We start from the raw sequence: 15229 nt of genomic DNA, 5'->3' as shown, positions 1-15229 counted from the left end.
CCTCAAAGTTTAGGAACTTTCTTTTCTTTGACACAAAGCTGATCTGCCTCGTCTCCTCCCTAACACCTCCATCCCCCCCAGCTACACACCAGTGCGAAGCCCACCAATGGCAGTGTGCCAATAAACGCTGCATCCCCGAGTCGTGGCAGTGTGACGGCGATGTCGACTGCAGCGACCAGTCCGACGAGGACCCTGCGCAGTGCGCCGCCAGGACCTGCCGCCCCGGACAGTTCAAATGCCGCAACGGGCGCTGCATCCCCCAGAGCTGGAAGTGTGACATCGATGACGACTGCGGTGACAACTCGGATGAACCTTTGGAGGAGTGCAGTAAGTCAAAGGCCATTTTTTTTAAATAAAATAAATTCAAACAATTAAAGATCCCATATGAGATCTTTTTTTTCACATTTTCATCCTAGAGGTAGGAAACTCCAGTTATCTCTACCTGCTAAAAAAAAACTCAGCCTACCTGTACCTTTCTCTTGGTTTTACCTGGTTCACTTTTACACTCGTCATTAACCTTTGTGATGTCACAAAGGGCCAATTTACAGAGCTTTCTATTTAAAAACACTTCCTAGAAAGTTGAGCAAGCCAAAGAAGTAATAAACCACAGCCCCTGGTGTTTCTCCCCCACAGTGGGTCCGGCGTATCGATGCGATAACCACACACAGTTTGTCTGCAAGACCAACTACCGCTGCGTGCCTCTCTGGTCCGTCTGCAACGGCCAGAACGACTGCAGGGACAACAGCGATGAGCAGGGCTGCGGTGAGTCTCTACTTTCAAAGACAATCTATGTGTAACGGATCGGTTACACCTTGGTTACACATAGATTCAAGATTCAAGATTCAAATGTTTATTGTCATGTGTAAGCAAGACAAACAAGTTCTCTGTGCAATTAAATTCTTTCCTCGCTGTTCACACTGATGTCAACTGGAGGTAAATTAGCATAAAATAAAATATGTAATAAATAGAAAACTACACGAGTAAAAACTGAAAAATGTGAAAGCAAAATAGAGCAATACAATAAAAAATGATATTGATGTTATATGATGAGGTAGACATGATTATAAACGGTTGAGGAGTCTGATGGCAGTGGAGAAGAAAGAGTTTTTGAGCCTTGAAATTCTGCATTGAACACTTCCTCCGGCCTGAAGGTGCGAGTGTGAGTTGCAGACAAAAACATATAAAAAGCATAAAAACAAATACATACTAAGGTTGTGTTAAAGATGTGAGTGAAGGGCAATTAGCCAACACCTCATCCTCCTCAGGACCATTACGCGGCCGTGTAGCAGGAGGTGCTGATGGAGACGCTCCCACTGCTCTCCCTCCCCCGCCATTTGCCCCGGGAAGAGTGGGGGTGTCGGGGGGGGGGGGGGTGCAGATTTATGAGCTGTCCGCCGGCGGCGTGGGGTTCTTTTGCTGTGTCCTTGTGTGGGGGCCCGGGGTTCACACAAGTCTCTTTGTACTTCTCGAGCGTCCAAACACGCCGGCCCGTGGCCCTCCCGACTCTTATCAGAGGCCCCCCTGTCTCCATTAGTGCCATGCCGGCGCAGGACCGCAAGGATCGGCACTAATCTTCTGTAAGAATGCAGCAGATGGGCCAGGTGGAGGTCTGGGAGGGCAGGACACGGCGCTATCTCTGACCCCCTCCTCCCCCCCAGCACCGTGTGGTAGAGACGGCTCAGACTAGCGCTCCCCTCACTCCTCTCCCGTCTGTGCTTCTCATCTGCTGCTCTTATCCTCCACACACACACACACACACACACACACACACACACACACACACACACACACACACACACTGGCATGGATAGAGGTCACCCATCTGTCCTGAGCACGATGCTCTCCTCCCTCTGTTGCGGCTTATTGAAGGGAGCAAGATGCCTTTTTTTTTGTCATTATCAAACTGTGGGTTTCATCATTAGCCCGAACATCAAGGATCCGTCTCCTTCACAGACTCACAAAGCACTTCATTAATTCTGCCAAACCGACTCCCTCTGTATTTCTTTATGTCAAGTCATTTAAAACAGTGCCATAATATTTAATATTTAGTGTTGATACAAGAGTCAGTTGGAAGGCTGCGCCATGTGATGCTAATTGCCATCGTATATATTGTAATTTACATTTGAGATACATATATTGTTACACGTTTATTAATTGCATGTACTTTGTGCAGTCAAGGTAAATTGATTATTGGATGGACAGTTTTACACTTTTACACGGGAGAGCAATTTAGGGAGTTAAAATGTAACTTTAATGCATTTTCTTCTTACAAAGACATTTGTGCAGAGTTCATTTACGTGCTGCTTTATACAATTTATTTTTACTTCACACTGCTTTGCTTGATTACAGTTTATTCTGCTGTTCTACAGTTTATTTATGCAGCTGATGCATTAATTAATAATTAATAATCTTATTTTGCGCTTTCCACTGGTTCTGAAAACTACCCAGTCAGTCACACGTGAGACATTTCTTAAATAGGATAAAGCGGATTTATTGTTTGTCTTTTACACAACTGACTCTAGCTTTGTGTACCTGCTTGTGTTTGCAGATGAACAGACCTGCGATCCAAACGGAGACTTCAGCTGCGACAACCACCGCTGCATCCCGCTGCGGTGGCGCTGTGACGGCGACGACGACTGCGGGGACAACTCTGACGAGCGCAGCTGCTGTGAGTGCCCTTCACCGTCGCTCGCTTGCACCCACGCGTTTGGTGGGGAACCCTGCTTTTGACATCAAGTGCCTCTCGAGTGCATCGACTAAGCACGGCTTCTGCGAATTGTCAGAATGCAAAGCAGGTGCCGATGACGAAGACTAAAGCTGCTATCGCTTCATCGGACAGCGGGGAGGGTCGCGGTGGTGGTGGTGGTTGGGGGGGGGGGCCAGGGGGGTTTGCAAGAGGCTCAGCTATTCCGCCAACAGCGCACCGCTGAGAAAGGCCGTCTTATCAGCTGTCGGAGAAACAGGCTGCCCTCGGCACGTCTGGAAGAGGGAGTGAAGGAGCCTGTCACCCTTTGCCCCCCGGAGAATTTAAACATGCCTGAGAACATGCCAGTTAATAGCAATAATGCAGCTCCTCAACAGCGGCCCGGAGGTTCAGTCGTGCTGGTACCACTCCCCTGGCTGTTGCGCTCATGCCAGGAGGGTTTTATCTTCTCTCTCACTCTCTCTCTCCAGTGAACTCTTACAGCACACTGCAGCAGCTGCAGCGGCTGCACACACAGGCAGGATCCAATCACCCGCAGCGATTGCTTTGACGTCCCTTTCGACGCTTTTTAAAATGACAGATGAATCAAGTGAATGGTTTCAAATCAAATGAGTGGTGGTCACTTTGCCCTGAGTCTCCCTGTTTTCCCATCTCGCCTCAGCGCCACGTGCGTGCACGGAGAGCGAGTTTCGCTGTGACAACCTGCGCTGCATTCCTGACCGCTGGGTCTGCGACCATGACAACGACTGCGAGGACAACTCGGATGAAAGGGACTGCGGTGAGTGGGCTCTCTTCTTTTGTTGGCCGCCCGCTCGTGAGTAACGGCGCGCCGCACAAATATGCAAAGAAGAAAAAACGAAAAGAAAAAAAAAAAACCAAAGAACACAACTAGATTTTTTTTAAGGCTCACCAAGTAATTTATTTCCTTTGACTGATGGTCCTTCACTTGTGTACAAGACATGAGAAGAGATGCTCGTAATTAGAGCTCAAAATCTTTAAGGCAGAAATAGAAACGTGCTTCATTTTGTTTGTCTGTTTGTTTGTCTGTCTTCAGAGTTGCGGACTTGTCACCCCGGCTACTTCCAGTGCGGCAGCGGCCACTGCATCGCCGAGCGCTTCAAGTGCGACGGCAACCCAGACTGTCTGGACTACACGGACGAGACGTCCTGCCGTTAGTATCCCAGCTCTGACTGAAGCTCACACGCTATTGAGGTCTCGCCGCCGATGCCAAAGTTAACGTGCCAATTCTGATCTCACAGCGACCCGCTTTCCCAACGGCACCTACTGCCCCCCCTTCCTGTTTGAGTGCAAGAACCACGTGTGCGTCCAGTCTAACTGGAAATGTGACGGCGACAACGACTGCGGGGACAGTTCGGACGAGGAGCTTCACTTGTGCTGTAGGAAATCACCCCAACCACACACACACACACACACACACACACACACACAGACACACACGCGAACACCATCATAGTTGCTGTCGTGACTGTTGAACCTCGCAGTGAAGGATTTTGAGAACCACTTGTGTGTATCCACAGTGGACATCCAGTGTGAGACGCCGTTCCGCTTCCGCTGCGGCAACAACCGCTGCATCTACAGCCACGAGCTGTGCAACTCCGTGGACGACTGTGGTGACGGCTCCGATGAGAAGCAGGAGAACTGTACGTACGAGTTCAACTCAGCTCCCTGTTTCGCCCTTTCGCTGTGTTTTTTTGGGGGGTTTGTGTTTCTTTGTTTGAGCCGCAGTACCCACTGTCGACCTCTCATCGCTGGTGTTTGTTATCCCTCTGCCTGCGAAGGCCAAAGTCCCACTCACGGACCCTGCACGAACGACGAGCACAAATGCAGCAACGGGCAGTGCATCCCTCAGCAGTACCTCTGCGATGATTACGACGACTGTGGTGACCAGTCAGACGAGCTCGGCTGCCGTGAGTACAGCATCACAAATATGTTCAAATGGTGACTTGCAAATTGACACATACAATTTTAGGTTTTTCAGAAATGCAAAAAACGAATAATAATTAAAATTGTTTTGTCAGCAGGTGTACAGGATTAAAGCTTTCTAATACATTTTTAAAGGTCCAGCGTGCAAATTATTTTAAGGAAGTCCGCCTGACAGAATGTGTTTATGGGCAGTATGTGAGGCTTTTATCAATAGAAAAAGTCATGCCCAATTTTACACACTGACTGACTTTTATTATGGTGCCTATTTATGGCAATGTACAAGAACTTTATTTATAAATTAAGCCATTAGGTGTAGCTCTCCCTTTTACCTCTAAATCTCTAAATAAATCTCTGCACCTTGTCACTGTTCCACGCCTTGTCGCTCAGTTCATGTTGTCATGTCGTCCTGTCAGATGGAAGCATCAATCACACGTGCAGCCACAACATCTGTGAGCACAACTGCACCGACCTGCAGAACGGAGGCTTCCTCTGTTCGTGCCAGCCGGGATACAAGCCCAAAGCGACAGAGAGGCACAACTGTGAAGGTAAAGTCGGCTTCTATTCAAAAACAGAGCAGATGTTTTTATCTACCAAGACTAACTGTCACTGACGTTCGCACACAGACGTGAACGAGTGCGAGGTTTACAGCACGTGTCCGCAGGAGTGCAAGAACACAAAGGGAAGCTACGAGTGCTTCTGCGCCGAAGGTTTCCACTCTTTCGGGGAGCTGCATGGGACGGAGTGCGCTGCCCAGGGTGAGACCTTCTACTGTCCACTGTCCACATCCAGGACCCAAAGAAACCTCTGCATGCTTCTTCTGTATCGAATCCACCGGCGGCAGCATTCACAGCGTGATCCTCTCTGCACAGGAAACCCACCAGTGCTGCTCCTGCCGGACAACGTCCGCATCCGCCGTTTCAACCTCTCCTCCGAGCAGTATTCAGACTACGTGGACAACGCTGAGCACATCCAGGCCTTGGACTACCTGTGGGATCCAGAGGGACAAGGGCTGAGTAAGCCCTGCCTCTTTATTCCTCTTTTGAACCATCAAGTCTGTCCAGCCAAAAAAACCTTGAACTTGGATTTTATCTCTGACCCTGACATGCTGTAGGTGTCGTCTACTGGACTGTTCTGGGTCGGGGATCCGAGTTTGGCTCCATCAAACGCGCCTACATGACCACGTTTAACGACTTTGGCAGCAACCCGGTGAAAGAAATCGATCTGAATTTGAGATATGTCGCGAACCCAGATGGCATCGCCCTGGACTGGGTTGGAGGGTAACTCACCAGCACTGTGACTCTGCCAGTGCAAAGTTTTGTTTTTTGGTTTCGTGTATTCACCCGTCTCCTTCCTACAGGCACATCTACTGGACTGATTCAGGCACCAATCGCATTGAGGTGGCCAAACTGGACGGGCGCTACAGGAAGTGGTTGATCCACACCGACCTGGACCAGCCTGCTGCTATAGCTGTTAACCCATCACTCGGGTACAATGCTCATCAGCTTTGTGCTTAACAGAATTTGTTTAGGTCTCTTTTGCTTCTTTCAGGTATTCAAGAATGATTTTTTTTGTTCTCATGTGCGGTTGGGCAGGATGCTGTACTGGACTGACTGGGGCAAGAAGCCCAGGATCGAGTCGGCGTGGATGGACGGTCAGCATAGGGAGGTGCTGGTGAACGAGGAGGAGCTGGGCTGGCCCACTGGGCTGGTCGTGGACTACCTGAACGGAAACCGGATCTACTGGTGCGATGCAAAAGAGAACATCATCGAGTCCATTAAGCCGGACGGCTCGGAGAGGAAGATCATCATTTCGGGAGGTGGGAACTCTTGAGATGACCTGCAGACCAGAGCGTGGACCTACAAATGTAGCGTTAAACACAAGTACGATGAAAGTTCTGTTTTCACCCCCCCACCCCAGACCTCGGACATCCCTACAGCCTGGACGTGTTTGAGGGCCACGTGTACTGGACGACCAAAGACAAAGGAGAAGTGTGGAAGATGAACAAGTTCGGAAAAGGCAACAAGGTCAAGGTTTTGACCATCAACCCTTGGCTGACTCAAGTCCGCATTTACCAGGAGCACCGACACAACCAGTCAGGTCAGAACGCCGCAAGTGTGAACATTTCCAGTCATGATTCAGACACGGAAGGTTTTTAAAGGGTCATTTTAAGGTTCGACATGGAAGTAGTGACATTTCACATCTAAAGTGATATAAATGTTCATGACCTCTTCCTTTTTTCAGTGCCCAACCCTTGCAAGAACGTGTGCAGCCACCTCTGTCTGCTCCGACCCGGTGGCTACACCTGCGCCTGTCCACAGGGATCCTCCCCCGTTCGGTTCGACTCCAACGAATGCGACGCAGGTAAGAAACGCAGCCCTCCGCATTCCGCCCACCCCTGCAAGAGCTGCGCACTCGTCTGGAAGTCCGTTTGTTCCTCTTCGTCTCATTCAGCATTTCATAAAACCCCTCCTCCGTCTTCTTCACACCCGCTCGGCTGCCTCTGCGTGCTTCGTGTGAAATGCGTGACGTTGTTGTTGTTGTTGTTGATTCCATGTATGCCTGGCTTCTTGCTCCTGCAGCCATTGAGCCAAGTATCCCAATGCCCCTTGCATGTAGATGCATGAATGGTGGGACCTGCTACACCGAAGGTGGTGTACCCAAGTGCAAGTGAGTACATTTGTCGATGGATTGTTCATTCATCAAGTCTGTATGTATGTATGTATGTGTGTATTTTTTTTAACCAAGTCATTTTAGAAATAGTTCTCCATCAATCATTTACTATTGATTGGTGGAGGCTCTGTTGGTATTTCCAGTCCAAATAGAATCCAATCAATCCAAACCAACCTATACAGTGGTAGCCTATAGCACCTGTATATACAATGTGTATACAATTGTTGCGAGAGTTGCGAGTCCAGTTTGCCTTCAATCCACGACCACGTTTTCAGCAAAATAATCCACTTAAACGTCCAGGTTGTGCATGTTTGCTCTTGCAAAGTGTGAAAATGTGGTCTGCAGATACTGCCACACACTTGGACAACACCATCTGAGCAGGATAGAGCCCTTTATTTTTTGGTGGATGGTGGATTCTATTGGACATTGTATCACCAGAGCTGCATGGATGGATTTGGTGACAAGTTGTAAAAGTTGAATAGTGTCCTCAAACAATTGTTCTTTCTTTATGTTCTGCAGATGTCCTTATGGTTATGTGGGCAGCTACTGTGAGATGGGCAAGTTAAAGGGAGCTCCAGCAGGAACAGGTACTGGAATCTTTCGTCAGCGCCCTCATCTGCCTTAACTTTGCACCGTGATCTTTCTCGTCTGGACTTTCGAAGCCCGGTCTTGTTGGTCTGGTTGTTTTTGTGTCAGATGGCCACTGCTGATCAGTGGCATTAGCTGCACCTGAGCTGAACTCACCAGCTGCTGGCAATCAGCCTGGTTGGAGGATACATAACGAGCCTGTCTTGTTCAGTCAGTGTGTGTTTCCAGAGAGTCAACACCACCAGTTGTGTATGTGTGTGTTTGCGAAGATGTTTGAAGGGTTGGACGGTGGGCTTTTATTTTTGTTAGTTTGAAAAGTGATTCACTCCCCTGTCAATATGACTCCATTTTCTTTTCAGTTTGGGACCAATGTCTTTTATTTGTTAGTGACGGGCTGTCCATAAACTTTTGTCTATTCCATGTTTTAGAAAACCTAAGGCCCCACTTTTTTATTTTATTTTATGAAAGTGCATCATTTCCTTGTTAGTTTCCCAGATCACATTTCCTGCAGAAGCACTCAATGTAACCTCACAGGTTTTAATTTGGATGCACATCAGGTAATGAGGAACAACAATGTAAAGCAGTAAAGCACAAGGTTCCTGAGGATTTTGTGTGGGGGGGGGGATCCCTAAAATATATCCTTACATTCAGAATGATTAAAGAAAAAAAAACTTGGATGGAGAAGAATCTTGAATCATCAAGAGCCACACTCCAAAGTGTCTCTGGCTGAGTGGCCTCAGGTGGCCAACCTCTTATTAATAAATAGCCAAGTAATACCTCAGTCAATCACTGTGTAACTTCTCTAATGGTCTGGCAAACTGCTGGGTGGCCTAAAAGACGCGCAGCAATAAACAACTAGTCAGCAAAATGCTGTTTGAGGGGTGAATGTTGGTGATCGGCGCCTTGCTGACGCTCTCCTTTCATAAACACGTGATACTTGACATTTGACCTCGGTTCTTTCAGCCGTGGCCGTCCTCCTGGCAGCCATCATCATCCTCATCACGGGGGCGCTGGCGGTCGGCGTGTTCCTCAACTACAAACGTACCGGATCTTTCATCCCCTCCATGCCCAAACTGCCCAGGTAGAAAAGCTGTGAAAAGTGTGATGAATAAAAAAGATCCTCCAGGCAGAACTGAAGTTTTCCGATCCAAACACAAGTCTCTTGTTCCCGTCCAGCCTCAGCAGCCTGGTGAAGTCGGCCGACACTGGCAACGGGGTGACGTTTCGCTCCGGTGACAACGTGGATTTGGGACAGTCGCACATTGGAGTGTCATTCATTGACACGGCCATGCAGATGGTACGGCCCGACCGCACGCTCACTAGTCGTAACGTTTCCCTTGAACACAAACAAATTTACTTTTAGCAAAGTTTATTTTTTGTTGCACCTTTACTGTGTGTGGAAAGACATATTGACGTTAAGACAACAAAAAAAAAAAACATTAAGACACACATGGCTGGTACATGCGAGGGGGCTTTTTGCTTCGGAACAAGTGGAACGAAACTGCGTCTAAACCTTTTGACCTTTACGAAAAAGTAAATACAATTTCTAACATATCACGACAGGACGATAACTTTGCCATGGAAGCTGGGAGGCAGCCAATCACATTTGAGAACCCGCTGTATGCCACTTCTCCCGGCATGTCTGGGGATCCCGCCGTCATTCACGCCACACAGGTACTGCAGCTGCCTGAAAGCTTCTTCCAAGTCCTGTTGGAGCTCCTGCCGTTGACCCTCGTGCCTTGAAGAAATCGGCCCAAGAGCCTTCGAAATGATCTGTATCATAGACTGCCAGTGTTATTAGCTTCACTGATCTCTCACAGCTGCCCCTCTATTCACAGGTGACCGTCAATGCAAGCGGCGAACATTTGGAAAACAACTTTGTGAACCCGACTTATCACGGCGATCACAGAGTTGCCGTCATCAACACGTCATCAGGAAATGCCAAACCTGTGCAGGTGACAATTTCATCCGGTTGTTTTTGCCGTATAATCCACAAGAACACAAGAGCAGGCACTCTTTGCGATTCCACATGTGATGAATATGAATATTGTCAATATCCCGCTTGTTTGATATATTCATAATTCGATGATTCGATGACAATGATGAATGAAAAAAAGGTTACGGCCCTCTGGATCGTTGCAGATCGGGTTTAATATGATCCAGGCCAGCAAACCTCGACTCGATATCCCTGTTTTTGTTTGCATGCAGGAGTCAAAGTGGAGCCTGTTCATGAGAAAGCTGAAGCCGAGCGCTACGTTTGAAAACCCTTCATATTCAGAGGTACAGTTGGGGATGAGTTAAGAGAACGGTCCTTGTCTTCTTTGTGGCTGGCTTAACCCTTTTGTGTCGCCCCCTGCAGATGAAAGATGAGAAGCCCGGGGGAAGCAGCAGCAGCGGCGGCGGCACCTCTGCCTCAGAGCCGTCGCCGTTTGTCCCGGCTGCCAAGTCCCAGAAGAGGGATCGACCGAGCGCCTTCTCCCCGACCGAGGACACTTTCAAAGACACAGCCAACCTGGTGAAGGAGGACAGCGACGTATAACCCCTCTCTCACAGCAGGAGTCGGAGGAGGAAAAAAAATTAAGAGAGAAAAGAAACGCTTTGCACAGAATTTATTTTTTTATGCAGCCTGTGTACAAATCTCAACGTGGTTTAAGGAAGAGAGATACATTTCTATAGAATTGAGGAGAAAAAAAGAGTCTATGTCCGTGACTTTGCCTTATGGCTTTCAGATGCCAATTCTTGTGTTGATGTTTTCTTTATTCTGATGTACGATATGTATATCTTTGCACTGAAGCTGCTGATAGAGATGTTAATAAGTTGTATATTTGTAAATTTGAACTGTGAGAACTTGTCGGAAAATATTTTGCAATAGAGCCTATAAATAATTCAATGCAAACACATGTCACGCACACAAAAAGTCACATTCTGGATGTACAGCGCCGATATATGACATGATGAAAGAAATGTGTGAGTAGCGGCTCTTTATTGCCACTGAGCAAAAAAAAAAAAAAAAAGATTAATGCATTTTTTTCATCCGTCATGTTTATATACCTCATTTTCAGGGCAGGAATCTAAATAAAACAATAATTGGCTTTTAGAGTAATTCAAAGAGATCTAGTCCAGAGTGAGGGGACGCATGCCCTGAAATGTGAGATTCAAGGTTCAATCAGAAAGAATAATGTCTTCATGTTCCCTGAGTGTATGACTGAATCAGCATGATTGAGATTTTTAAGAAATGAATGAATGAAAAGTGGCCAAAATTGTTTGAAGGAGACCTTGAACGTGTCCCATCTCTCGCTACACAGACACAAATGATCGTATCAGATTATCCTTAATGATAACACGAGACCAGAAAATGCAGTCCTGAAGGAAAAAAAAAGTGAATGAATTCCTACAGAATGATTTATTTAGTATCCTAATGAGGAGAAATAAAATTACATCCTCTGATTATCCACAGTGTGTCCGTACGGTTCAAATTGCTGCTGCTGCTGCTGAAACATGAATTAATAAATTTCCTATTTTGTAAAAAAGAAAGATATCTCAACAGTCTTTCCCCCCCCTCGCTTTACGCTACTATTTCCACCACTAAAAACAGTCACAGATGTATAAATAACAACTTTTCAAGGTTTTAGTTTATTTGACCCTTGGGTGAGGGAAGAAGCACACTGATAAAAAAGTCTGAGACAAACGAGGGCAGGTAGGTCAGAGGGATCCAAAGCAGCTTGGCGTCCCAGCCTGCAGCGTAGCGCGAGCGGGGGAAGCGAGCCGTGAGCGCATGCGCCATGCACCTGGTCACCTTGGAGATGTCCGGACTGCACAGGAGGCCCATGGAGAAGTCCTGAGCTTTCAGGTCTAGATGGGAACACAAACACCAGAGGAGTCATGCTTAATTTTCCTCAAGTGGTCTGAGCTTCACTCGCGTCCTCCCTACTCACACTCATCAAAGTACGTGGGGCCGTAGGAGTCCTTGACTGGCTGCGGCAGGCGGCTCCACAGCCTCCTCAGGTCGGCTTCGATGAGATCCAGCCGAGTGACGTTTGTCTTGAAGAATCCAGGCTCAATGATGCTCACCGAGATGCCGAATGGTTTCATGTTAATCCTGGGAAAACACGGGGGAAAAACTGCTTTTTAAATGAAAAATTGGAGAAGTTCAATACTCAGATGGAGTACTAATTTTTTTTAAAAGAAAACATTTTCTGATGGAATACTTTTTTATATATATATAGGTCAAGTTCAAGAGGAAAAAGTGTCAATGGAGCCTCAGACTTCCACCCGGCAGATCGCTTAACAACTCTACAATTGGGTCAATATCGCCACCTACAGGTGAATTCTATAACTGTCTCTTGCCTCTGCTAGAATAACGCTACGCTGAGTCTCAGTGCGGTTGAACAACAAGTCAGTACCTGAGGGAGTCTGAGAAGGCCTCCACTCCAAACTTGGATAGGCAGTATCCTCCACCAATGAGAGACAGCCTCCCCAGGATACTGGCCACGTTGACCACCCTCCCACGGCCCTTTTTCAGCAGCGGCAGGAACTGCAGGGTCACGTCAATCACGCCGATCAGGTTCACATCCAAAACCTTGGTGAAATCCTCCAGCTGCATCCACTCGGGAGGGCCGATGGGGATGGACCTGCCGGCGTTATTCACCAGGCCCCACAGTCCTGCAGGGGGGAACAACAGGGAGTCTTTGCCAAACTCGTACATGACGGCAGATGGATGAACTTGAAATAAAGACTTGACATATGGTGCTTTTTTTTTTAATGTAATTTGTGTTAAAGTTTAATTCATGGCAATTCACTTGAGAAGAATAAAGTTGTTAGTCGTAGTTGCCATGACACACAACAATATACTGTACAACAAAGTGCTCATTAATTTCCAAATGAATGACCAGTTCAAATAGACCTGGAGTTGCCCTAACTTAAGCCCTTCTACTTTAAGACGAGCCGGACGACTGAAAACCTTCATAGACGACTCGTTCGAATCTATTTTGACCGGTTGATTGATTATTGTTCAGTTTTGATTATTTTATTTACAACATGCCCTCCAGGAAGCAATACTTTGGGGAAACAAATGTTTCATCCTCCTAGCACAATGTTCATACAATCCAACTCACGACACAAAAACCAACTCCTGTGTATTATTTTAAAGATTGCTTAAAAAGTCACCTGTTTTAGTCATTCCTGCTGTGCGAATAACTTTTAACATTCATTTCACTTTCCTCTTAGACATTTATGTTGTGCAAATAAACAACAGGAAACCCCCCCCCCCCCCCCCCCCACCTCGTGTTTAACGCCCGCCACCCACTTTAAGAAACACTGTCATAAGGAAACTGGAGAAAAAAAATATAAAAATGCAGCGGTGGAGGTGAGGCCTCACTCCTGCTGCGAGTCAAACACATCAGCATAGGAGGAGGATGACGTCATGACGTGAAGCTCCAGGATGCCTTTATCTGTTCCGGTGCCTTCCTCTGACTGGTACCCCTCCTCCACCCCCGGCCAGGACTGTCCGTCCAACCCCCCCCCCCCCCTCTCTCACCTCGCTCGCCGACCTCCCCGCTCACAAACTGCACCGCCCGCCCGATGCTGCTGCTGTCCGTGACGTCCAGCACGAGGCTCTTCAGCCTGGCCGAGGTCGCCGCGGACAAGTCCGCCGCGCCCTTCTCTGTCAGACACGCCGCCACGACGTGGAAGCCCTTGCGGTCGAGCTGGCGGGCCAGCAGGTTCCCGAAGCCGCTGTCGCAGCCGGTGATGACCACGTGTTTCCGTTCGCTGCCGTCGACTCTGAGGGAGTCCCTGACAAGCCAGCGGACGGCGGCGAGGAGGGCCAGGAGCAAACCGCAGCACAAGGCCGGCTGGGATTTGATCACCTGGAAACACAAGCCGCTGCTTTGCCGTCATTGGGGAATTATTTTTTCTTTTTTTTTTCTTTTTTTTCTTTTATTCTCATCACACGTGAATGTTCTGACACCAGGCAGGGGTGGGCGTGTTGCACCCGCCTCAAAGGAAAAGTTCACCTACCTCCCACAAACAGGTTAAACTTTCAGTGAACACCTGGTGGGAAACACATGACAGGAAGACATTTTTTAGAACGCAGTGCGAACTGAAGGACCGTGGACAAACAGTTATACCTCAAAACATCCATTGTTCATATTCAAAAATTCCAATTAAAGCTGCACTAGATTTTATAGTGCTTGCTACATGTTGTCCATTAAAAATTGCTTTTACACTTTTGTAAGATATTAAGACGAACAAACAATGAATCAAAATAATTTTCTCTTAAAAAAAAAATAAAAAAAAAAAAATCACAGAAACCAAAATCAGTACTGACAAATTACACAATACTCAACAATACTCACAAATGATACGCACAAAATGTATTGGTACTTTTGGTATTGTGGCAATTGTCTTGTTTTGACCGTTGTTTGGTAAAACGGAGGGTCGGTGGCAGCACCGACCCTCAGCATCACCGTGACTCGTGACAAGAAGAAGCGCAAGATAGTTTGGCTCATAATCCAAGTCACAAGTGACATTGGTGACATTTGCGTTTCTTGGCTGGCCACATATACATTCCTTTAAGGCAAGGTTTAATTATATATCTGTCTGTAGATACCTACAACAACAAACTAGTCGTGCAAGTCCCTTTAATCAACCAGGTGGCACCAGACCGCATTAAACTCCTGGCATGCCCAAGTAGCGTTCCAAACTTTTTCTACATAAATCAACACAAGCCCATCCAAATGTGTACACACATCAGCAGCTTGTGTTGTCCGCTGTGGACAATTCAAATGAAGTTCCAGGGATGGAAGATGTCGGCGGACAGTGCAACCTACCATGGCTGCAACTCATCCAGCTGAAGGCCTCGTCTTCTTGCGCGCTGGCGGGCTGAGCTGAGCTGAGCTGAGCTCTGGAGGGTCTCCGCACGACTCAAAAAACTTGAGGCTTCAGTCGTACGAGGGAGAGCCGGAGCCGCGTGCGTGTCTGCAGAGTCAAGGTCCACAGCAGATAGAGCTAAATGTTTCACTAGCACCGGCAGCCTTGTGTAATCAACCACGTTAGATTACACGACTCTGGGTTTTGATAAGTGTGTTTCCCCTTTTACCTCAAGTGCCCCCGAACGACCCAAAGCCTTCCTGTGTATTGACATTTGGAAGTAAACTATTGCAAGACACAAAGGGAAAACAGACGATCACGCGATCTGCACGGTGTAAAAGTGTGACACTGAATAAGAGCAATAGTAAAAGACCCGGGCTGGTCAAGGAGTAATTATAGCTGAGATAGAACCACAACAGATGACATAATCAATAGTGCCTGGGATGATAACGT

At 47.4% G+C, this 15229-nt stretch overlaps 2 protein-coding genes across 4 annotated transcripts in view; one reads left to right on the top strand and one right to left on the bottom strand.

Annotated features, from left to right (window-relative positions):
• Nucleotides 1–11440, top strand: part of lrp2a (low density lipoprotein receptor-related protein 2a) — a 43565-nt gene extending 32125 nt beyond the window's left edge. For all 3 annotated transcript variants that reach the window (XM_076039738.1, XM_076039737.1, XM_076039739.1), the window contains 24 exons: nt 82–327; nt 634–762; nt 2549–2668; nt 3366–3482; nt 3759–3875; nt 3964–4101; nt 4243–4365; nt 4504–4632; nt 5062–5193; nt 5272–5403; nt 5518–5661; nt 5760–5925; nt 6006–6134; nt 6241–6464; nt 6566–6745; nt 6890–7009; nt 7228–7315; nt 7838–7905; nt 8870–8987; nt 9083–9203; nt 9470–9580; nt 9745–9861; nt 10115–10186; nt 10266–11440. In XM_076039738.1, the coding sequence (XP_075895853.1) occupies nt 82–327; nt 634–762; nt 2549–2668; nt 3366–3482; nt 3759–3875; nt 3964–4101; nt 4243–4365; nt 4504–4632; nt 5062–5193; nt 5272–5403; nt 5518–5661; nt 5760–5925; nt 6006–6134; nt 6241–6464; nt 6566–6745; nt 6890–7009; nt 7228–7315; nt 7838–7905; nt 8870–8987; nt 9083–9203; nt 9470–9580; nt 9745–9861; nt 10115–10186; nt 10266–10445 (3221 nt within the window). In that variant the 3' untranslated portion in view covers nt 10446–11440. The remainder of the gene's footprint in view (nt 1–81; nt 328–633; nt 763–2548; nt 2669–3365; nt 3483–3758; nt 3876–3963; nt 4102–4242; nt 4366–4503; nt 4633–5061; nt 5194–5271; nt 5404–5517; nt 5662–5759; nt 5926–6005; nt 6135–6240; nt 6465–6565; nt 6746–6889; nt 7010–7227; nt 7316–7837; nt 7906–8869; nt 8988–9082; nt 9204–9469; nt 9581–9744; nt 9862–10114; nt 10187–10265) is intronic.
• Nucleotides 11406–14959, bottom strand: rdh1 (retinol dehydrogenase 1). Its single transcript, XM_076039740.1, has 6 exons — nt 14737–14959; nt 13925–13957; nt 13443–13773; nt 12310–12568; nt 11842–12005; nt 11406–11758 (listed from the first exon to the last, which is right to left on the bottom strand). Exons 1-6 carry the CDS (start codon nt 14737–14739, stop codon nt 11535–11537), a joined length of 1014 nt encoding a protein of 337 aa, XP_075895855.1. The 5' UTR covers nt 14740–14959; the 3' UTR covers nt 11406–11534.
• Between the last annotated feature and the right edge of the window lie 270 nt (nt 14960–15229).

Source organism: Nelusetta ayraudi, unplaced genomic scaffold (assembly GCF_046127955.1).
Source record: "Nelusetta ayraudi isolate G7.1 ecotype Tasmania unplaced genomic scaffold, CSIRO-AGI_Nayr_v1 ptg000060l, whole genome shotgun sequence".
In the NCBI taxonomy this organism is placed as follows: Eukaryota; Metazoa; Chordata; class Actinopteri; order Tetraodontiformes; family Monacanthidae; genus Nelusetta; species Nelusetta ayraudi.
Note: the sequence above shows the minus strand (reverse complement) of the source record. Positions and strands in the feature narration are given on the sequence as shown.